This window comes from Heloderma suspectum, chromosome 10 (assembly GCF_057233095.1).
Source record: "Heloderma suspectum isolate Gila_16-S chromosome 10, 16-S_ref, whole genome shotgun sequence".
Taxonomy (NCBI): Eukaryota; Metazoa; Chordata; class Lepidosauria; order Squamata; family Helodermatidae; genus Heloderma; species Heloderma suspectum.
In genome coordinates, this window is record NC_139467.1 from 9,387,875 (window position 1) to 9,411,805 (window position 23,931).

General features: G+C 46.7%; 1 protein-coding gene across 1 annotated transcript; it reads left to right on the top strand.

The window, feature by feature from the left end:
- The first annotated feature begins 7,355 nt into the window (after positions 1-7,355).
- Positions 7,356-15,681, top strand: LOC146337630 (uncharacterized). Its single transcript, XM_084815019.1, has 3 exons — positions 7,356-7,663; positions 11,663-11,810; positions 14,942-15,681. Exons 1-3 carry the CDS (start codon positions 7,621-7,623, stop codon positions 15,507-15,509), a joined length of 759 nt encoding a protein of 252 aa, XP_084671145.1. The 5' UTR covers positions 7,356-7,620; the 3' UTR covers positions 15,510-15,681.
- The last annotated feature ends 8,250 nt before the right edge of the window (positions 15,682-23,931 follow it).

Here is a 23,931-nt window from a genome sequence, read left to right on the forward strand (position 1 = left end):
ATGATTTCTGAAGTGAAACTAAATTCTCATACACCTCTACCCTGGCTTATAATTCTGGCTTGTTAGGAGAGCAACATAACACTAAACAAACCATGGACAGGGGCTTCCTGGTTTGTTGTTTGGCTGCTTCTGCCGGCAGGAGGGAGCCAAGAGGGATCAATGAAGCAGCGGGCCGCAGTTTGTTTGAACCGGCCCATTGAATCCATAGATCCATGGGATCCAATTCAGCCACAAAAATATGATTCTGTGGGCTAGATCTATGGGTGGCCAGAAGATAGATCGGTACCTACTGGTAGATCACTGATGGATTTGCCACTTGGTGGATCAACCAAGATTTCCAACTATCATTTGTTTAACAATAGCAAATGTAAAAATGCTCTCTCCCTGCCCCCCACTCCAAAATTAGGCTGTAAGAATCCTGATGTGTAGATTTCAGGTATAGATTTGCACTTGTATATGCAGGATTCCCAGTATATAGCTCATAGGGTAATGGGGTGCATCCCTTGAGCCACCATCAGGGGTTCTAGATTAAAAAAATAAAATAAAAAGTACAACACACAGGCCTAAAGACTGCCGATGCCTGGGCTAGATAAATGCAGGAAAACTATACTAGTACTACTACTACCACATCATACTATTCAGTCTTCAGTGCCCTCTAGTGATGGATTTCTTGTTTTAATTTTATTTTTAAATGTAACTAGGGAAGGAGCTATGACTGGAGCCCCTTCTGTTTCTGAAGTACCTCTGTTCTAGTATTTTTTCAATCACAACTGATGCTCTGTAAACGAATACACTACAGTATCTGCAGTGTTTATAATACAAGCAAGCGTCACACACCCCTTCATGGATCACTGCCTTGTTGTGGCGAAGGGGCTTGCGTAACTCAGTGAAGCCATAAGCTATGCCGTGCAGGGCCACCCAAGACGGACAGGTCATGGCAGAGAGTTCTGACAAAATGTGGTCCACTGGAGAAGGAAATGGCAACCCACTCCAGTATTCTTGCCAAGAAAACCCCATGGAACGTATCACAAGGCTAAAAGATATGACGCCGGAAGAGGAGCCCCTCAGGTCGGAAGGTGTCCAATATGCTACTGGGGAAGAGCAGAGGGTATTTCCAAGTAGCGCCAGAAAGAGTGAAGCGGCTGGGCCAAACCCGAAAGGACACTCAGCTGTGGATGTGTCTGGTGGTGAAAAGAAAATCCGATGCTGTAAAGATCAATATTGTTTAGGAACCTGGAATGTCAGATCAATGAATCAAGGTAAGCTGGAGGTGGTCAAACATGAGATGGCAAGATTGAACATCGACATCTTGGGAATCAGCGAACTAAAATGGACAGGCATGGGTGAATTTAATTCAGGTGACCATCATATCTACTACTGTGGGCAAGAATCCCTTAGAAGAAATGGAGTAGCGCTCATAGTCAACAAAAGGGTGGGAAAAGCAGTACTGGGGTACAATCTTAAAAATGATAGAACGATCTCCGTACGAATCCAACGCAAACCATTCAACATCACAGTAATTGAAGTCTATGCCCCAACCACTGAGGCCGAAGAAGCTGAGGTTGATCGGTTCTATGAAGACCTACAACACCTTCTAGAACTAACACCAAAAAAAGATGTCCTCTTCATCATAGGGGATTGGAATGCTAAAGTAGGAAGTCAAGAAATCACCGGGATAACAGGCAGGCATGGCCTTGGTGTACAAAATGAAGCAGGACAAAAGCTAATAGAGTTTTGCCAAGAGAACATGCTGATCATAGCAAACACTCTTTTCCAACAGCACAAGAGGCAACTCTACACATGGATGTCACCAGATGGTCAATGTCGAAATCAGATTGATTATGTCCTTTGCAGCCAAAGATGGAGAAGCTCCATACAGTCAGTAAAAACAAGACCTGGAGCTGACTGTGGCTCAGATCATGAGCTGCTTCTTGCAAAATTTCGGCTGAAATTGAAGAACGTCGGGAAAACCACTAAACCGTTCAGGTATGACCTAAATCATATCCCTGATGAATATACAGTGGAGGTGAGGAATAGATTTCAGGGATTAGACCTGATAGACAGAGTGCCTGAGGAACTATGGACGGAGGTCCGTAACATTGTTCAGGAGGCAGCAACGAAATCCATCCCAAAGAAAAAGAAATGCAAGAAAGCAAAGTGGCTGTCTGATGAGGCTTTACACGTAGCTGAGGAAAGAAGGGAAGCGAAAAGCAAGGGAGAAAGGGGAAGATATACCCAACTGAATGCAGCGTTCCAGAGAATAGCAAGGAGAGACAAGAAGGCCTTCTTAAATGAACAATGCAAAGAAATCGAGGAAAACAACAGAATGGGAAAGACTAGAGATCTCTTCAAGAAAATTGGAGATCTCAAGGGAACATTTTGTGCAAAGACGGGCATGATAAAGGACAAAGAAGGCAGGGACCTCACAGAAGCAGATGAGATTAAGAAGAGGTGGAAAGAATACACAGAAGACCTATACAGGAAAGATCTGAATGTCCCTGATAGCCATGATAGTGCGGTCACTGAACTTGAGCCGGACATCCTAGAGAGTGAAGTCAAGTGGGCCTTAGGAAGCATTAGTAACAACAAAGCTAGCGGAGATGACAGTATTCCAGCTGAGCTATTTAAAATCCTAAAAGATGATGCTGTTAAAGTGCTGCATTCAATATGCCAACAAATCTGGAACACTCAACAGTGGCCACAAGACTGGAAAAGGTCAGTTTACATTCCAATTCCAAAGAAGGGCAATGCCAAAGAGTGTTCAAACTACCGCACAATTGCGCTCATTTCACATGCCAGCAAGGTGATGCTCAAAATCCTACAAGCTAGGCTTCAGCAGTATGCGAACCGAGAACTACCGGAAGTACAAGCTGGGTTTCGAAGAGGCAGAGGAACTAGAGATCAAATCGCCAACATTCGCGGCATCATGGAGAAAGCAAGAGATTCCAGAAAAACGTCTATTTCTGCTTCATTGACTATGCTAAAGCCTTTGATTGTGTGGATCACAACAAACTGTGGCAAATTCTGAAAGTGATGGGAGTACCAGACCACCTTACCTGTCTCCTGAGAAACCTGTACGAGGGTCAAGAAGCAACAGTAAGAACCAGACATGGAACAACCAATTGGTTCAAAATTGGGAAAGGAGTACGACAAGGCTGCATATTGTCACCCTGCTTATTTAACTTATATGCAGAGTACATCATGAGAAATGCCGGGTTGGATGAATCAGAGGTCGGAATTAAGATTGCTGGGAGAATTATCAACAACCTCCGATATGCAGACGATACCACCCTAATGGCAGAAAACGAAGAGGATCTAAAGAGCCTCTTGCTGAGGGTGAAAGAGGAGAGTGCAAAAGCTGGTTTGAAACTCAACATTAAAAAAACTAAGATCATGGCATCTGGCCCCATCACTTGCTGGCATATAGAAGGGGAAGAAATGGAAGCAGTGACAGATTTTACTTTCTTGGGCTCCAAGATCACCGCAGACGGTGACTGTAGCCATGAAATTAAAAGACGCTTGCTCCTTGGGAGGAAAGCTATGGCCAACCTAGACAGCATAGTAAGAAGCAGAGACATCACCTTGCCGACAAAGGTCCGTCTAATCAAAGCTATGGTTTTCCCAGTAGTAATGTATGGCTGTGAGAGCTGGACTATAAAGAAGGCTGAGCGCCGAAGAATTGATGCTTTTGAACTGTGGTGCTGGAGAAGACTCTTACAAGTCCCCTGGACTGCAAGGAGGTCAAATCAGTCCATCCTAAAGGAAATCAACCCTGAGTGCTCATTGGAAGGACAGATAATGAAGCTGAAGCTCCAATATTTTGGCCACCTAATGCGAAGAGAAAACTCCCTGGAAAAGACCCTGATGCTGGGAAAGACTGAAGGCCAAAGGAGAAGGGGACGGCAGAGGATGAGATGGCTAGATAGCATCACGGATGCAATGAATATGAACTTGAGCACGCTCCGGGAGAGAGCGCAGGACAGGAAGGCCTGGCGTGCTATGGTCCATGGGGTCACGAAGAGTCGGACATGACTGAACGACTGAACAACAACAACTGAACAACAAGCGTCACACCTCAGTGCATAGTGTTGTGATTGTGGGAGAAGAAATAGGGGTGTGAAAGGTTATATGTCCTTTTTTTTTTAATAAATGTATAAGTCGCCTTTGGGCCCAAATAGTGCTGCCAAGGTGACTTACAGTTATAGGGGTTTTTTTTAATGTCATTGTTTGTGTTTATACACCAGCACATGCCAGAAACCACAGCTTAGTTCTGCAATTGCAGGGGAGGTTATTCATGCTGCCATTTCAGGTTGCTTTTTTAAAAAAGAAAAAAGAAAGGAAGTCTGGTAACTGCATGCATACCTTAGCAGCTGTTCAGGAATGCATATTTAAAATAAATGTTGTGGTTATTCACAGATGTACAGCTGTATAGGTATGCAGTGAAAAATAGCTTTAAAATCCCCATAGATTTCCTGCCTATAAAAATCCGCACCACCACCACCCTGCATGCCTGAGGTCAGCTCAGAACAGAGGACTTCGTTGACTAGCAACCCCCAGCGCTGGAAATTCTTCTTTTAGAAATTATCCCTTTGAGAAGTTAAACCTTCTTAGGCCCTGATCCTGCTGGGTGAAGGGATGGCTCCTGGTGGTTCCTCATGGACTAAGGGCATTTCTACACCAGCCTAAAATCCTGCACTTAACACGGGGCTTTCTGCTTCCGATTTAAATGCAGGATCACAACTGACTCCCTTTACACGCGCTCACTTCCCCCCCTTCCCCTCGTATCTGAGTCTTCCATTACCTTTCATTGATCTTGCTCCTCTTCTTGCCGCTTTAACTCTTTTCACAGAGGGAACTGAAGTGGAACACAATGGGGTAGTTTTGATAGCTCATTATCTGCGATCTACTTAAAAACGGAATAAAGGGCATTTCGTGCAGGAGGGTCACAGCAGGGTCATGGCGTCATGTAAAGAGCCCTTTTTCATGTGCCTCCTTTCCCCCCTCCCCTTTCCCCCTCCTTTTCTCCGTATCTGAGTCTTCCATATCTTTCATTGATCTCACTCCTCTTCTTGCCGCTTTTACTCTTTTCACGGAGGGAACTGAAGTGGAACACAACGGGGTAGTTTGATAGCTCATTATCTGCAATCTACTTAAAAACGGAATAAAGGGCATTTCGTGCAGGAGGGTCACAGCAGGGTCATGGCGTCATGTAAAGAGCCCGCAAATTTCCTCAAAGGAGCAATCTCAATCGCGGGATAGAAGCCCCATGTAAAGGAGACCTAATGGCCAGGTTAGAGTCCACCCGGAGAAGAGCCTTCAGCATGGTGGCCCCTTTCTATGGAACTCCTCTTGAGGTCAGGCAGGCATTAACGCTGTGTTGTTTCTGGTGCCTTCTGAAAACATGCATCTTTATTTCAGAAAGCCTTCCTTGACTGACCAGCCATGATTTTAGCTGTGCTCTGTTTTTTAAAATAATCATTTTTAGTAGGGTGTTTTTATTCTTTTAGCTTCTTATCTTTTATTGTTCACTGCTCCAGAATCTGTCTATATGTGGAGTGGTATATAAACATTGTAAATAAATAAATAGATAAATTGGCGCTTCTTTGCTTTTTCGTTTATTTTGTCCCCCTCCTTTCCTTCTTTTTTCACTGCATTCTTCCACTGCGCTCAAAGGTAGGCCAGCAGGCTCTGTTGGTCTGTCTGTCTGGAGGGAACCTCAGAATCAAAATCCAAGCAAGAGAAGGGGAGGAGGAGGAGAATTATCTGTGTGTAGGGTAGGGGTGGGGAAGACCTTCCAGTGGTTTTCCGGGCCAAATTCAAGGTGTTGATTTTGACCTTTAAAACCCTATATGGTTCCGGCCCAGCCTGTCTCAAGGAGTGCCTCCAGCAGCACCAGACAGGCTGCTCAACAAGATCAGCCTTGAATGGCCTTCTCTCTGTCCCATCAGCCAGGACAGCTAGGCTGGTGAGGACGAGGGAGAGGGCCTTCTCTGTGGTGGCCCCCACTCTGTGGAACTCCTTCCCTAGGGAACTCCATGCCCCCTCTTTAATGAGCTTCCGCCACGCATTAAAAACGTGGTTGTTCAGGCAGGCATTTGGGGTGGGCTAAGGTAATTTTAGAAATGTGATGTTTTTAATGTTGAATTTTATTGTTGTACATCACCCAGAGTGGCTGGGTGACCAGCCAGATGGGCGATTAATAAATTTAATAAATACATGAATGAATGAATGAATGAAATAAAGTAAGAAAGAGGGGGAAATGTTGCAAAACAGGCTCTTCCACTTTGCAGCCACCCCCACCAGCAACAGTTAGTAGTAGGATGGCCTCTTACATAGTGCACAAAAAGAGGAAATGCATCGTCAGAAAAAGAGGACAAAAGAGAATGGAGACTTGCATAAAATGTGTGTGTGCTCATTAATATGTATAGATGCACATTTCAAAATAATTACTATCACTTAAACAGGAATACAATATACCTCACCATAATGACCAGCTCAGACTGCCCCGTGTGCTGTCCAACTGCTAACTCCTGACATTCAACTTGGCCCCTCTGCTCTCCCTTCTTGCGGTTCTTTGTCTTTAAACCAAACTTGGACTGGGCAGCCCTTCGAATAGAGGACCGTCCTCTGAGAGCCCTTCAAATAGAGGACTGGCCTCTGTAAAGTAGGACACCTGGCTGCCCTACAGTAGGGCACAGAAAGTGCACTCATGGGATGGGGGCATCATAAAAGTAATTTGTGGGGGGGGGAACAGAATATTGATGGAGCAATAGCATCAAAACGAGGGGTTGGGGAGTATGTCATGCGTGACGTGAGTGAGCCAGACATTACTGTGCCTGGATAAAACACGAGGGCAGATTGGCCCCATCTTTTACAAGCAAGCCTCCCTTTCCCAAGGTCTTGTTTCTCCTGAGCTTCTGAGACACGCAGCACAGGACCTTTGTGGCTGCAGTGTGCCCGTTAGAAGGCTGGCGGGGAAATCTCTAAGAAGCATTCTGGAGACGCACAGAATATTTGGTTCTGCCCTATGCAAAATCAGTGGCCTTTTCAAAGAAACGGCGGCTCGTCCCCAGAGTTGCATCCCCAAAATGCCACTCCCTTGCATCAACCATGCCAGTAAGTGGTAATATAAGTACCGAGATACCCGAAGTGTCAAGCTTTCTCTCTCTCTCTCTCTCTCTCTTTTCTTCAAAGGGACCTGACCCCTCGAGGCTGCCTCAGACATCTCTCAAATCAGAGAAGTGAAAGATGTGGTCAAGGCAATCAGTTCTCGGAGATAAGCCAAGGTCAATGAATACAGCCTTCCTTGAGGGCCGGGGATTTGTTTGTTTGGTTGGTTGGTTGGTTGTTGCAACCTTCTTGCTCTGTTGAGCAAACTGAGATTCTTCCCATCACTGCCTCCTCCTTTTTGTTGCAATGTAGCAATAGCAGTTGGGGGTGGAAAAGAAAGCCCCCCCCCCATGTCCACCGACAACTAGGGGCCAGTGGCATCTGTTAATGAATAACAGGAACCAGGGGAGGAAGGGACCATTTATCCCCCCCACACACACTGCTCCCACTGCTCAAAGACGGCCCCGGCCTCCATCCTAGCACGTTCTCAGGACCCTGCACCGAGCCACCATGAGCTTCCTCGTGGTCACAGTGGCCTTGGCCATCTTCACAGGTGAGTGGAGGACCTACCTCAGTCTCGAGGAAATTATGAACTCTCTTTTTGGCTGGGTGGGTGACCTCCCTAACTTCACCCACCCTTGATGGCTGAGGCATGATTTACTGGCAGAGCCAAGGGGTGCCATTTTTTCCCCCCTTTTAGGGCCAATTTACACTAGCGTTTTAGCCCAATACCAGGGCCGGCCCTAATAGTAGGCAGAGTGAGGTGGCTGCCTCAGGCAGCAGATTGGGGGTGGTCATGAAAGAGCAACAAATAGTTATTTAATTTGTTATTATTGTATTTCTACTGCAAGGCACAGGGAGATGCGCTCGCGGGATTTTCTGCTCCGTGTGCCAAAACAGCTTGGCTGATTTCAGGCACTGTGCACCTTCATTTGGGAGATGGGAGGTGCTGTCTGCTACTCTGCCTCAGGCAGCAAAGTATCTTGGGCTGACCCTGCCCAGTGCTGGAACGTCTGGCTCAGTTCTGCAACAGTTTTCCCCATTTTCTCTTGCATGCATGCACACGCATGCACACACATCTGTCTCCTCCTTCTCCCCTCCCCTGCTCTTTCCTCACTTGATTTTAAAGCCTGATTAGCCCAAAGCTGGCTGATTGGTCCTCCAAAAGATTCAGGTATGATCCCAAATAGTCCAGATGTTATGTCTTCTTGGACCGACAGCATTGATAAAGATAGTCAGCTTTTGGGTTGCACTAAACTCTTCCTCCCTCAAGAATTCTATCCAACTATGGAACTTCCAATGTGCTGGAGAACCAATGACATGGAATTATGGGGCAGCTTTAGAAAGGGGTAAGGAAAGGACTTGTTTGTACACTTTAATCCCTTCCTCCAAAAGTGTGTGGGGGGGAGGTTCAGAGGACAGCCTCCACGCAGTGAAAGAACATGCGAAGGGATTGTAGGGCCACATGGACTAGCTCCATCATCAGTGCATTTCATCTGGAGTGCATCAGAAGGAGGTCTATATGCATGCCAGCGTATATAGATACAGCTCTTCCACGTGAGCAAGGACCCTGGTGGGGGCGTGCCTGCCAGGCGTGGCAGAGGGTCCTATGGCCACTAGGCACATTAGCAGTGGTGGCATCCTCGTGACCTCACTCATATGCTCTTTCAACACATAGAGAGGGACATCTGACCCCTTCCCCTCAAGAAGCTCACAACACATACATGGGGTACTTCCTTCAGGGTTCTTTCTCTTTATTTTCACAGCACCCGTACGAGGTAGATTCGGTCAAGTGACTGTGACTTGCCTAAGGCCAGTCTGTGGGCTTCATAGCTGAGTAGCGGGATTTGAACCCAGGTCTCTCCAGCCTGTGCCCTACATTCTAGTCACTACACCACACTTGCAGCCGTAACTGCATTGTCCGTGTCACTGCTGCCACACCCGCCTCTCAGCCATCCTTGAAACATGACACAAAAGAATATGGATGCAGTGATCTGCATTATCAAGTTTGATTTTTTGCCACCTTTTATCAATGCTAACATCTGAATCAGTAACATAGCCAGGACGGGGGAAGGGAGGAGGACGTTAAAGCTGAAGCAAACTGTGAATGCTCTAAAGCCAGAATTAATTTTAGAAGATCTCCTAGTTAAATAGGAATTTAGGAGAAGTGAAACACAGGGCAGAGTAACTGATTAAAGAACAGGAACCAGAGCGTAGAAATATACAGAAAGTTTCACAGTGGAGGAACTCGGAGGTTAACAGTGGGATCCCTCCAGGTATCTATGTTGGGACCCATGCTATTTATTAATAAATTATCTGTAGTCAGGAAGCCACATTTGTGAATGACAGGAAATTATTCAGGATAGTAAGCACCAGCAGACTGAAGAGCTCCAAAAAAGCATTTGCATGAATGGGCAATGAAATGGCAAATGAGATTCAATATACGTAATTTTAAAATGATGTACACTGGGGCAAAAAAACTCCCGGGTCCTGGGATTTCTTATTGTTAATTGTTAAAATTGTTTAGATGTGTGTGTGTTGTCTGTTGATATGTTTATATGTAAATAGTTTTTATATTATGTGCAACAGTATATTTTTAAGTTTTTTAATCTTTGTATACCACCTGGAGAGCTTTGGCTATTAGGCAGTATAAAAAATAGAAATGAAATGAAAAAAAAAAAAATCCTAACTTCACATATACACTGATGGGATCTGAGCGGGTGGTGATTGACCAAGAAAAACACCTTTGGGATTATGGTAGATAGCTCAGAGAAGATGTCTATTCAATGAGAGGGAGCTGTGAAAAGGCAAACTCAGATGTTTGAAGTATTTTAGGATTTAAAACAACACAACAAAGACCAAACTAGTATGTTTAATCTGGCCACTTATTTGGAGAAAAAACAGCCACGAGGCTCTGAATGTGGATTGGTGCCTCATACAATTTTTCTACAGGAAGTTGCCCCCCATCTGCCTGCTCTTGGCCCCCCAAAGTAAACAGCACTGGGGGGGGGGTGGAATTGCCAGGCAATTTTCAGCAGGAAAACAGCACGATGTCCCAGTCCAGATCAGGAGTATTTTCTGGAGTGGGGTCCTGCAGCTACGTTTTCTCCAAAATAAAAGCAGCCAGGTTATGCATGTTTGTTAAACACATGACATGTCATTTGGCAGTTAGGGGTGCTATCACAGAGGCTTATAAAATTAAGGATAATATCGAGAAGGTGGAGGGACTTAGGGGATACTTGGGGTGACAATCCCCTCGACAGGAATGCAGTGCCAGGACTTTTGTATTAGCAGGGATGCTGACAACCTCTGACACGCCCCTAAGGATTCCCTATTTCCTTTTAGTTTAGCTGTAATTCTCAGGGGTTGGGGAGAGATGAATTTTCTCAGCAACAGTATATAGTTGTGAGCTATCCCAGTTGTAATGCAAAGTGCTTTGGGGTGGCTTGTTCTAGAGTGGGCAGTTAAGAGCCATTCCCTTTACAAAATACCTGCTCCTGGTGGAGAGGAAAACTGCAAGAAATGGTTTGTTGATATGGATCAACTCCTGAATTTTTATTTATTTATTATTTATTTACAGTATTTGTATACCACTCCATATCCAAAGACCAAGGAGCAGGGAACAGCAGACAGGATAAATAATAAAAACACCATGTTAAAATTATATATATATATATATATATATATATATATATATATTTTTTTAAAGAAAGAGAGTTCTGATAAAACCAAGTTTGATACACCCCAGTGGGTCACTCGAGGAAGGCTTCCTGAAAATAACAATGTTTTCAGGAGACGCCAAAAGCAACACAATGTTGGCGCCTGCCTGACCTCCAAGGGCAGGGAATTCCATAGGAAGGGGCCCACCACACTGAAGGCTCTTTTCCTGGTAGACTCCAATTAAGCCATGTATCCACGTGGAAACACCAGGAACATGGACTCTCCTCGGGGTGGTGGCCATGGGGACTGTCATGAGGAGGTCCTGAACTTCAAAATTTACCACTACACCACCACTTGTCAACCTTCTGTGTGCCCCAGGCTCCAAAAATCCTAGAACTAGTTTTTCTGGTGCAGAAACCCTTTTGCAAATCATGTTCGTAGGCCAGTAGCCAAGGACTGTAGGCCTAGTCTCTTCTTTGACAGGTTGGCAGTTCAACAGGGGCAGAAGATTGCTGGGAAACAACTACCCAATGCTAATGGTTATCTTGGTAACCTAATATGAGTTATCTCAAGAGGTGCTCCCCACGTAGCAGCTCCCACATTTGGGTACCTAATGGTAGGGCCAGACCTGCCCCAGTTAGTTGTTATATGTCGTCCCCACGCCCACGCCCCATCTGTCTGTGTGTCGTTTATATTAATACATCTTTGTCAGAGATTTCTGCCTTTGGCATCATTTAATACGGACCACACAATGGCTATTTACATCTTGTTCAGGATGTTTATGTGAAACTCCCACTCCTAAGGAAAGGTGTCCATTTTACAAAGCAACGGTTTTTGTTCAGATGTGGATGTGACCAACACACTTCTTTTCTCCTTTATCTTCATTTTCCAGGCTCCCAGGCTTTTGTCCTCAGAGAAGAACGGTATCCTGAGCTGGCCAAGTTAAACCAGGAGCTCCAGGAATACCTGAGAAACATCACCAGAGCAGTCAATGAGAAAGTAGACTTCATCCAAAGGTTGGAGATCGGCCAGTCGCTGGTGTAAGCAATTTAGCCCTATATTTTTTCATGCATAAGTATATATAATGTCAGGGCTAGGAACCTCGTGGGTGGCAGCTGAGGCCCGTGTTGCCAGCTTATCAGTCCAGGATCCCCATAGCAGAGCCTCAAAAACCTTATTTGTTGAGAAGAGCCTTTTTATGGACATCCTAGCCTTAGCTGGCTCCTGCAGCACCTCAGCCAGTATGGTGTAGTGGTTAGAGTGTTGGGCTGGGGCTGGGGAGACCCAGGCTCAAATCCCTACTCAGTCATGAAGCTCCCCTCCTCTTTGCTCTCTTGGAATAACCTTACCTTTATCCACTCCATGTTTGCAGCCTATAACTGACCTAGAAGACCAAAGGCAGGCAGAAGCCAGACTGTAGTCCTCCAGTAAGGCTGGAACCACATCCTTATGAGCCCAGTGACTCTAAAGCAGCCTGCCTCAACCTGGCACCCTCCAACCTGGCCAGGCTAGCTGGGGATGATGTGAGTTGTTGTCCAAAACATCTGGAGGTCACCAGGTTGGGGAAGGCTGCTTGTCTAAACCATCCATTGGGCTTTTTTGTTGAGCCTGCCTAGGAAATTGTCAAAAGACAAGGCATAAATGCTCATGTATGCACGCACCGCACGCCCAAGCACTGAGATGTTTCAGGGGCGCCAGTGCTCACCCGGGTTCAGGTTCCTTAGAAGGACATCACTGGAGACGTCTGGCTTTTCTGCAGTATAAGGTTACAGATATATTCAGGCTGAGCATAAGCTGAGTGTTCGCAGCATTAACACTCCAGCTGTTTCCTACTCCCTGCCCTTTGTTTAGGCACTAAACTTTAGAGCAGTGGAGGCTGGTGGCTCCAACGTCAGTGGGGCAGTGGATCCGGTCCAGGTTTCAGTCAGAACTCTAAAGGAGCTATCCAAGGTGCGTAAGCTGACTGAAACCCGGAGTGGATTCACCACCCCACTGACACTGGAGCCACCAGCCTCCATGGCTTTAGAGGAACCCATAGTGCCATAAAATTTCCTGCAGAGAGCATAGTCAGCTCTTTGCCCCTGTTTTATACCTAGTTCCAGCACAGACTGCCTTCCTGCTCTACACATGGACTTCTCTGACCCCTCCCTTTGTCTAGTGGGGGGGGGAGAGAAAGATGCGTCATCTCTGTCCATCACAGATGCCTTCTTGGGCCGTCCTAGCTCTCATTGGTAGACATCACCAGCCTGCCCTTTTCAGGTCTTAAGAGATATTACCTCAAGGCATCCACGCTAAAGGGCCTCGTGTGGTAGGTGGCAGTATTGCAACCGAAACTCTCCCCAAGACCTGAGTTGGATCCCAGCGGAAGCCGGGTCTCAGGTAGCCAGCTCAGGTCGACTCAGCCCTCCATCCTTCCGAGGTCGGTAAAATGAGGACCCAGCTGGGGGAAAGGTAGTCACGACTGGGGAAGGCAATGGCAAACCACCCCGCTACAGTCTGCCATGAAAACGCCAGCGTAAGCAGGCGTCCCTCTAGGGGTCAGCAATGACCCGGTGCTTGCACAGGAGGAACCTTTCCTTTCCTTTCCATCCACACTAACAGCTCTTCTTACAGGAATCTTAAGGGTCAAGAATTACAAATTTGGAAGGGATCCTGAATCTCATTGCCGTTGGAGGCACTGGGCTGTAAAGGACCCCTGAAAGATCATTCAGACCAACTCCAGACCTACAACAATATTAGAGTACAGTGCAGGAAAAACCCTATGGGATTATCTAACACTGTTCATTTTTGCTTGTATGAATGCAACTCTGAAATAGCTAGCAGCTTCTGCTGGAAGGCATGGGACTGTAAAAGACCCCTGAAAAGTCATTTAAACTCACCCCAGACACACAACCTTCAGCCTTCCCCAACCTGGAAACCCTCAGGTGTGTTGGACTACAACCCCCAGGAACGCCCCAAGGCTTGTTGCTGGGTTAAGTCTGGGATGTTTTAACTCATAAACAACCCAGAGTGTCTGGGTTCGCACATCATGAAACAAGCAGAAACAGAGAGCGACTGATTCATGTACTCTGTTTGACCCCGCAATTCCTGGGTTAAACAACCTGGGAATTGCCACTGGGACATGTGAACCAGCTCATCGCATCGTTGTATCACATGCCCACCAGCATCTGGTTGGCCATTGTGTGAACAGAATGCTGGACTTGATGGTTTTAGTCAGCCTTTAGTCTGATCTAAGATGGCTCTTCTTATGTTCATTATAGGACTGGCCACAAGACCTGGAGATGGCCACTAACTCAGATGGCTTTAAAGGTGCAGAGGAGGGATCTATCAATGGCTGTTAGTCATGATGTCTAAACCAGGTTCTGTAGGTCATGAAATCCCAGTTGCTGGGGAGCAACAGCAGGGAACAGCTATTGACCCCATGTCCTACGTGTTGGCTTCTCAGAGGCATCCAGCTGGTTACTGTGGGAAACGGGACGCTGAAATGAACCTCTGTCTTATGCTTTCTTATCAGTGGACAATTTCTAGCACGTATTGGCTGCTGAGATTCTGAGCTGAGCCAGCAATTCACTTCTAAATTTCTTAAGCTCTTGAGCAAGAGTGATGCTGACTCAGGATCAGGTAACACAAATTAGTGAAGGGTCAACTCGTAAGAGATCCAGAGTTGCCATTCTTGCACTGTAAATGCAACACACATTTGTGGACCGTGTGCAGGGGTGGGGGTGGAGGGGTCGCCTGGAAAAAGAACACCTAGCCCAGCCTTCCTCAAGCTGGCACCGTCCAGATGTGCTGGACTACAACTTCCACCATCCCCAGCCAGCAGAGGACAATGGCTGGGGATGATGGGGGTTGTCATACAACACTAGCTGTTGACTGTTTAGCATTTTGTTATTTCTCTCTCCCCTTCTGGCTACTTTTCCTCTTTATTCCCCCTCCCAACTGAGAGAGATAGCTTGAAATAAGCACGAGAAGGAGGCGGTTGGCCAGCGGCTTCTCCTTCACTGCCAGTCAATCATACTTTACTGGGGGGGAGCTGAACAGGAGAGCCAGCCTGCTTTTCTTTGGGGAAGCCTAATATGCACCCAGCTCTTAAATAAAGGAGTTTGCGGCTCAGTGGGGAATTTCTGCCTACCTTGCCTGAGTGTCCCATCCCTCTGGCCTTTTTCTGCAGAGACCAGCTGCACGAAGGCTATTCACAAGTCAGTGGGCGCTTGCGTGAGCTGGAGGCTCAGCTGCCCCCCGAGGTCAAGCAAGCCTATGAGCTGGTGGCTGGGGTATCATTGGGCGTGGTGGAGAAGAGTCTCAGCGCCCTCCGTAGCTTGAAGAGAAAGGTGACGCCTGCCGCAGATAAGGTCGCGGAGTCTCTGTACTCCATAGTGGCGCCCTACGCAAATTCCGTCCTAGAGAAGGTGAGTGCATACACAGAGGCCCTGCGCCAGGCCCTGGCCACCAAGAACAAGGAGCTGAGTCCCAAGCTGAAGGAGAAGCTGGAGAAGCAACTGGAAGAGCTGAGAAGCCAGCTGGCTCCTTATGCCAAGAAACTTCAGAGCCAGTTGCAGGAGTTGCAGGCTTCCCTCAAGCCCTTCGCCGATGGTGCCAAGGAGAAGTTCAGGCAAGGAGTGAAGAGAGTCAACCAGACTTTGCAGCCATATATTGCCCCTATTCTCGAGGCGCTCCAAAAGTACACCGCGGATTTTAAGAAGTGGGTAGATGCTCCTGTGCCGTCCCCAGCGCCGTGAGGCTGAAGATGGTGATTTTGCAAGGAATAGAGGGGAGGAATCTCAGATGACCTCTAAATAGAAACCAGCTGGAAAGGGGGCATTATAATGTGGACACTCAACAGCATGGTGGTGGGTACTTGTAACTTCTCCACATCGTATAATAAATGGGATGTCCCTAGTGATGCTTTGGTTATGTAGTGCCACTTTCTCATGACTTTGTGGGAGCTTCTGCCAGCTGGTTAAAGACTGTGTCCACACAATCAACCTTGAGCAACGTTAGGAACAAGGAGTTTTCTCATAGTACACACACTACTCGCTTTGCCTCCTCAGACAGAGGATTATGTCCACTTGTCTCAAAGAATCATATATGTAGACTTTATGCAATATTATAAAATCACAAATTGCCAAAAATAAAACTGGCACTCTAATTTAAGGTACTCAGTGGAGACTGGTGGCTCTGGTGTCAGTGGGGCGGTGAATCCACTCCAGGATTCAGTCAGAACTCTGAAGGAGCTCTGCACCTTGGATACTTTAGCGTTCTGATTGGCTCTAACTTTAGAGTTCTGACTGAAACCCGGAGTGGATCATCACCCACTGACATTGGAGCCACCAACCTCTACTGAAGAAAGTTATTATGGTTAATCTAATATATCATAAAAGTTTCCTGTTTCAGAAAGAAATCTTTCCCATTACAAATTCTATTCCATAGATTAAGGCTAGGCAACCGTTTTAGGCTGTGGGCACATCTGGGTGTGGTCCTGGGCACCACCACAAAATGGCTGCCATGGGAGGTGTGGCAAAGGACAAGTAACCTGCCCAAAAAACTGAAGACAAGGCAATGGTGGGGGAAGCGATCTGAGCCCCAACATGCTAAATAACTCCTTTGAACTCACAGTTTTCAGTACCACAGAAACTCATTTTGCAGCAATCCCAGCTGCCAGTAAGACAATGTGTTAATAAAAAAAGTGAGAGGGTTAGGGCACCTCGGTAGATACCCAGAAAGCTGTCTGGGGTGGATTGGTGCCTGCAGACACCACATCACCAATCCCTGCCATAAAGTATCAGTCCTTTTAGCCTATCCATCTCAGCAACCAATAGTATTAGCCATTTAGTTTGAAATTGCCATCTTCCCTTTACTCACTTTTGATGGAGTATCTAAGTGATGTTGTTATTGTAGTCCATTCTAGTGTTTGCTGTGCTGTCCTTCAGTCTTATTTTCAGACCCATTTTATGCTGATTTTTTAGTGCTACTGTGCCTTTAAATAGAAGCTTCCTCCTTGCAGCTTCTGCCCTTTGTTATTGTTTCCTGTTCAGTGCAGCTGTAGCACTACTGGTTAATAGCTCCCTAATTAGTCAGTTCCTTTTCCCTATAGGAGAGCTTTAATGACAGATTTCCTTCATTTTTCCTCTTCTTTCCTCGTTTTATTGCAAAATAGCACTATTTTGCAATAAAACATGAAAAGAAAATAATGAGAGGAAATCAGTAAGCCCCCTCCCACCAGGGGAACAGGGACCAATACATTAAGGTGCAGATCATTGGCCAATGCTACCCCAGTACTGAACATGAAGAAATAAAAGGAGGAGAAGCTTCAAGGACAAACATACTAATTAACGTTGCAGAGGACTGCTCAGAATGGGACTTACCTCCTTTACAAAATAAGCTTTTACATTAGGAACTGCTGCTAACCTCCGTCCTCCACTCCTTTGGTTTTAGCACCAACTCAAACTTTGCTATCTCCTCACATAACATAGCGATCATATTTGTCCAGTTCTTCAGATAATTAAGTGGAAAAGCAACACAGGAACATTATTATAAAATAAGGTCAGCAGCTTTGGCATAAAATAATTTTAATGCCAGGATGGGGACCATGTAGTCCTCCAGATGTTGTTGGACTGCAACTGCCCTTGGCTATCCAGACTAGGGCTGATGGGAGCTGTAGTCCATCATCATCTGACGGGCTATGCATTTAGCTATACTTTTTCTGCTGCTGTTTTTTATTGCATTCTTGCCACATTTTACTGTATCTGCTCTATTGATGCAGTTTGTTTTAAATTCCTGTTGGTAGCCGCTCTGGGCTCTGTTCTCAGAGGAAATGTGGAAAATAAGAACAGTAAGAATGATGATGTTATAGATACTGAGACAATGACCCCAATGGATGGAGAAGGAAGTTTCCACATGTCAACAGACACCTGGGCCCAGCGCCCTGTGATAATGAAGGACAGGTTAAGCATATTTGTTTAAACACATACCATGTAGTTTAGCCCTCACGGGGGCCATGTTAGAGGCTTATAACATTAAGAATAATACAGAGAAGGTGGAGAGATTTTAGGGATACTTGGGGTGACATTTCCCTCAAATTTCCTGCCCCTAAATTGTGCCCCAAATTCACAACCTTGGCTCATCTCCTGATAGAGCCTTCCATGTCTACAGTGGTGTAATGAAACCAGGGTTTGCAGGGACACGATGACAGGACTTTTGTATTAGCAGGGACACTGACAACCCCTCTCTCTCTCTCTCTCTCTCTTCACACCCCCCCCCCCGATTCCCAATCCCCTCTGAGTTTAGCTGCTGGGGAGAGATGCATTTTCTCAGCAACAATATATAGTTGTGAGCTATCCCTGTTGTAATGCTTTGGGGTGGCTTGTTCTAGAGTGGGCAGTTAAGAGCCATTCCCTTTACAAAAGACCTGCTGCTGGTAGAGATGAAAACTGGCAAGAAGTGGTTTGTTGATATGGATCAACCCCTGAATTTATGAACTCTCCGTGGGGGCAAGGCCATGGGGACTGTCATGAGGAGCGCCTACACTCCCACACATCACGGACACCGGTGCCGGTGCCCTGTGATAATGGATGTCAGGAGACAGAGGTGAATGTGGACTTATTCCCGTTGCTCAGAGACAGCATCCCAGCCAGTTTGGAGGGCTGTCTGCTGAACCGCCGTGAAGTTCCTTGTCATCACACTGGCCTTGGCCGTCTTCACAGGTGAGTGGAGGATCTACCTCAGGCCGGAGGGACATCCTGAAGCCTCTTTTTGGCTGAGTGCATGGCATCTGGAGATGGAGACAGCCCTACCATTAGGCAAAGTGAGGCAGCAAATGCTGAGGGACAAGAAACAGAGAGCTGTGTGTGTCAGGTAGCCTGACCTGGGTGCCCTGAGCGAGCATCTGGCCCTCAGGTGCAGTGGAGGATGTTGAACCATTGCCAGTGTCCAAGTGAGATTCAACTTGCCCGTCTCTTTGGCTTTTGTATACAGAATGGGGGAAGTGCCTGTCTTCCAGCTAGGTCGTGGACATGACCCTTGTACTTTTTGGGAAACTGCGGCCACAACCTTTTCAAAGGTACAGCGAGCCTCATGCACGGGGTGTTGGAACCCCTCCAGCTTACTAGCATTTACTCAGAAGTAGACTGCCCACAAAACCCAATCTCTGCTGGCCAGCCCGTAGCCTGTCTTTTAACCCACCTTCAGTCGATCTAGGCAGTGTGGGAAGGGGAAACTACAACCTCCCTCCTTGAAAGTTTAAAATAGGAAAAGCCCAGTAATCCAATTAAGCAAGTTTAGTAAAGTAAAGGCAGAGGTGGGGTAGGGGAAAGGATGTTGTGGTAATGCACACTAAAAAAAATAGGGAACAAGACTACATCAGTAATCTATCTATACTGAGCAAGCTAGAGTGCATTCCTATGCGTGCTTAGACAGAAAAAGCCCTACAACTCCCAGCATTCCCCAGCCAGAATTATTCAGTATTGTTAAATGCAAAGTGATGCACACTGGGGCAAAAAAAAAAGTCCTAACTTCATGTATATGTGGATTGTGGAAAGGATCTGAAATAGCCCCATGACTATCCAGGAAAGTGATCTTGGGGTTGTGGGCAGGGGATAGTTCATGAAAACATGAATTCAGTATGCAGCAGAGGTGAAAGAGAGAAGCTCCATGTTAGGAATGATTTGGAAAGAGACTGGGTTGGATCCAGAGGCGTGCTTCTGCAAGCAGAAGGGCTTTCCCAGGTGTAGCGCAAGAACTTTGATGGGAAAGGCATTGCCCAGTCTTTTGCACAAGGAAGGTCTCAAGAGGTGTGCTTGCACTTAATCTGTATGGTGTGAAGTCTTCTGCTCGTTCCTTGGCAACTGTTTTCAGCGCCACCATCAAAATCTCTCCCGCAGTCATGTATCTCTGGATCCATTCCAGTACAAAAATAAAACAGCCAGGCTCATTACACCCGCTACATAAATGGATGATGTGGCCACATGCAGAACACTGTGAGCAGTTCCCATCTCCCCAGTCAGATTCCAGTCTGGCAAAGGTCTTGGGGGCTGTGTTCCATCTGTGGGTGCGGCCAAAGGTAGAGTGGATGGGGCAAAATGTGATTCTCGCCCATTTTAAGCCTACTCAGAAGTAAGAAGGGCAGGCCTCTGCAGGTCTACTCAGAAGTAAGAAGGACTGAATCAGCAGCACTTTTGAATAGCATCCCAAGCACCAAACCTTTGCATGTCTACTGTAGGGATGTACGAAAGTCACTTACCGTATGACGAAATTGATTCGCGGTGGGGGGGAGGCGCTCCGTCCCTCCCCCGAAATTCTGGCCCGGGGGGGAGGCGCCCCGTCCCTCCCCCCCGAAATTCTGGCCCGGGGGGAGGCGCCCCGTCCCTCCTGCCGCAAATCCCGGCCGCCGCCGTTTGCGTCCCTGCAGTCAGCCGTGATAGGCTACGTAAATGTTTATGTAGCCTATCACAGCTGAGTAAAACAAAAAACAAAAACTGCGCGTACGCAAATGGCGGCGCCCATGGGCACCGCCATTTGCGTTCCTTATTTGGCACGTCTAGTCTACGTAAACATTAAAGTAGACTACGGTGAAAATAAGGGGAACGCATGTCTACTCACAAGTAAGCAGGGCTGATCCCCTCAGCAGCATTTCAATGAATTCCAAATACCAAGCCTCTGTATCTCTACTGAAATTTAGGTAGTGCCATCTTTTTCAAGAAATTGTGTTATGTAGTCATTCATTCAGCAGCTCTTTAGTTCTTTCATGATAGCTAAAAGGGACCTCCAAATGCAGAGGTCCCCCTGGTCTCTGGATGTTAGATGCAAAGGGTTGGATGTGCCTGATCTCGTCCGATCTTGGAAGCTAAGCAGGGTCAGCCCTGGTTAGTACTTGGATGGGAAACCACCTGGGATGGGAATCAGGCTTCCTCCATTGAGCAGGGGGTTGGACTCGATGGTCTTGTAGGCCCCTTCCAGCCCTATGATTCTGTGCTGAAGCCCAAACAGCATGAGATGGCTGTTCTCCCACAGAGTGCTTCTGGGCTTTCCAGTAGCATCTCACTGGCTCCTGTTGGAAACAGGATGCAAGCAGTAGCGTAGTGGCAGTTTCAGAAGTGCAGGGTCCCTCCGTGACAGTCACAGCCACGCCCCCTTCTAAGATTGTACAACCTTGTCAGATATACAGCCTTCAACTGCGATCCAAAAACAGTGCAGCTGAGAGTAAGGCAGGGGTATTTCAACTGGACGTCTGAGAAAAATGCAGGGGTGTTAAAATCTTTTTCACTCACTCACTCACTCACTCAAACACAAACATTTTAGGTTTTCAAAATATGATACTCTATGGAAACTTCACCCTCTCAACTCAGCCCTCATGGACAGATCCCTTCTCATTTAAACAGCCCCCTTGCACACTCCCTTAGCACCCCAACATTACCCATTAGCCTTCCCTAAGCTCCTTCATTGTACCTCCCCCGCTCCCCCTCCAACAGAAAACATCCACACACCCAGCTGGATTGAACTACCTCTCCAAGGGCAGTCTAAAAATTTCAGGCAGCTGTGTCAATCCATATCAACAAACCAGTTCTAGGAGTTTTCATCTCCACCAGGAGCACGTCTTTGGTAAAGCGAAGAGGTCTTAATTGCCCCTTCCAGACCAAGTCATCCCAAATACTTTGCATTCCAACATGGAACAATATATTGTTGCTTGGAAAATTCATTCCCTCCCCACAGCTACAGTGAGGATGGCAGCTAAGCTCAGAGGGAACAGGGAATTCTGAGGGGGGTGGCAGATGACATCAGAGTTCCTGCTGATGAAAAGGTGCCAGGGCTGCATCCCTGCAAGCCCTGCCTCCACTACACCACTGGATTCAAGACTAGATGGAACTCTGATCAGGCAAGGCAATTCTTCATTCCTTATTACTTCCTCTCCTGCTTACTGCCCCTAGCCACCACAGTTCCAAGATTTTCTAGAGTGGGTGTCTTATATGGTGCCACCCTAGAGAGATTATCACATTGAGAAACGTGCATACAACATGCCAATGCTGAAGAACCACTTCCCCACCCGGAATGCTGGCTCCAGGTTTTTGTGAGCCCTTGGGCAAGACACTCTCAATAGGCCCCATCTCTCAGTGGGTCTACCTTGTCACCACCGCTGTCACCAGCTGCTCTTTTTCCTCATCTTCTTTCTCATTTTGCTACCGCTTGCTTGCTTGACAGACAGAGAGCCAGGGAGCAAACAGGCAGTATCATCTACTGCTTCTCCTTTTTGCCACCACAGTTATCTGGGCCAGAGCGAGAGGCAGGTGAACAAGCAGGTTGAAATGGTGAAGAGGAGCAACTCCACGGGGCTCTTTTCCTTGGGCCCCTGCTGGGGTGTGAGCCGTTGGCAGGGGCCCTACTATGCCTACCCTTGATGTCAGCTCTGCAAGAAGCTGGACACCCATAATGACTGCAAAAGGCTGGAGCTGATGATGCAAGGACCAACGGAAGTGGCGCATTTTGGGTCGCATTGGCTCCACTTTTGCTGCCCCTAAATTATGCCCAAGTTTAAGGACACTTTCAGCTCACCAGCTCATGGTCAAATTCGCCTGCCTACCTTCTTTATGGCCCAGGGTCCAAACATCCTAGATTTGCTTTGCTAGAGCAAAGTCCTCTTCGCAAATCACTGTTTCAGTGTCAACAACCAGGGACTGTAGAGACCTAACCTCTTCCTTGATGCATGGGCACCAGCAGTCCAAAAAGGGCGTATGAAGGACTGGAAATTAGTGTTTGTATCTTTGGGTGGTTGTTATCTCGGTAATCTAAAATAACCCTTCAGTCTGAAGAACAGATTTCCAGAACAGCAAAAGTCCACATGACAACTGGCTGATTTTTGGGGTCCTGAAACATACAGCCAGAAGCACAGACAGCATCCTTGGAAAAGCAGGTCCCTTTTTGGTGTGACACACTAATGGGCCAACAGCGGGAAGCCAGACCTCCAAAATAGAAAGACTAGAACAAAACACTATGTGGCTTCTGGTTTGATTTCAGAACTCTGTTTTATACTATTGTAGTGGTAAGAGCATGACACATCTGCAAGAAAATTAATGGAGCACAAGCACATCTACATGGCTGGCTGGGGAATCCTGGGAGCTGCAGGACTTTTTAATGTCTCAGCATGCATAGGATTGTGCCCTTAATGAGTGATATCCTTGTTGGAACTGGAGGTATTTTTGTGGAGGCAGGGGGATCTCTTTTGTAGGAAATGCAAAACAGCTGCCAGAAAAACTTGACCAGTATAGCTGTAGTGTATTAGATATTTCTAAAGGTAAAACTAGATGTGATGTTAATTGCTTTCATGTTGTAAATAGCAGTTGTGGGGGATGCTGAGCAGCGTCAGGACTGTAGCGGGTAGGGAGGCAGAGTTTAACCCTTCCTTCTCACAATGGTCCTGATGAAAATGCCCGCTCACCCATCCTGAAGCTGCTTTTTGCATCAGGAGGGAAGCCTTCAATGAATGTTGCTCAGGTTTCCTCCATGGCTATTTACTTTAAAAACAAACAAACATGCATGTTAATTTATTCATGCAATCAATATCATGTTTCATTTGGACCTAAGTATATTCATTGTATCGGTGATGCTATCTAGCCATCTCATCCTCTGCCGTCCCCTTCTCCTTTTGCCTTCAATCTTTCCCAGCCTCAGGGTCTTTTCCAGGGAGTTTTCTCTTCAAATTAGGTGGCCAAAATATTTGAGCTTCAGCTCCAGTATCTGTCCTTCCAATGAGCACTCAGGGTTGATTTCCTTTAGGATGGACTGATTTGACCTCTTTGCAGTCCAGGGGACTCGTAAGAGTCTTCTCCAGCACCACAGTTCGAAAGCATCAATTCTTCGGCGCTCAGCCTTCTTTATAGTCCAGCTCTCACAGCCATACGTTGCTACTGGGAAAACCATAGCTTTGATTATACAAACCTTTGTCGGCAAGGTGATGTCTCTGCTTCTTACTATGCTGTCTAGGTGTGCCATAGCTTTCCTCCCAAGGAGCAAGCGTCTTTTAATTTCACGGCTGACAGGAAGGCCTGGTGTGCTATGGTCCATGGGGTCACGAAGAGTCGGACACGACTTAATGACTGAACAACAACAACATAATAATGCTGTAGTCCAATGTAGTGGACTACATTGCAGGGTTGTTGTACACAACATGCT

Bases quoted from the DNA above. Each gene is read 5' to 3' on its own strand.
- LOC146337630 (XM_084815019.1), top strand. From the start codon at position 7,621: ATGAGCTTCCTCGTGGTCACAGTGGCCTTGGCCATCTTCACAG. The intron at 7,664-11,662 runs GTGAGTGGAGGA...TTCATTTTCCAG, and splicing joins GGCCTTGGCCATCTTCACAG to GCTCCCAGGCTTTTGTCCTC. The intron at 11,811-14,941 runs GTAAGCAATTTA...CTTTTTCTGCAG, and splicing joins GAGATCGGCCAGTCGCTGGT to AGACCAGCTGCACGAAGGCT.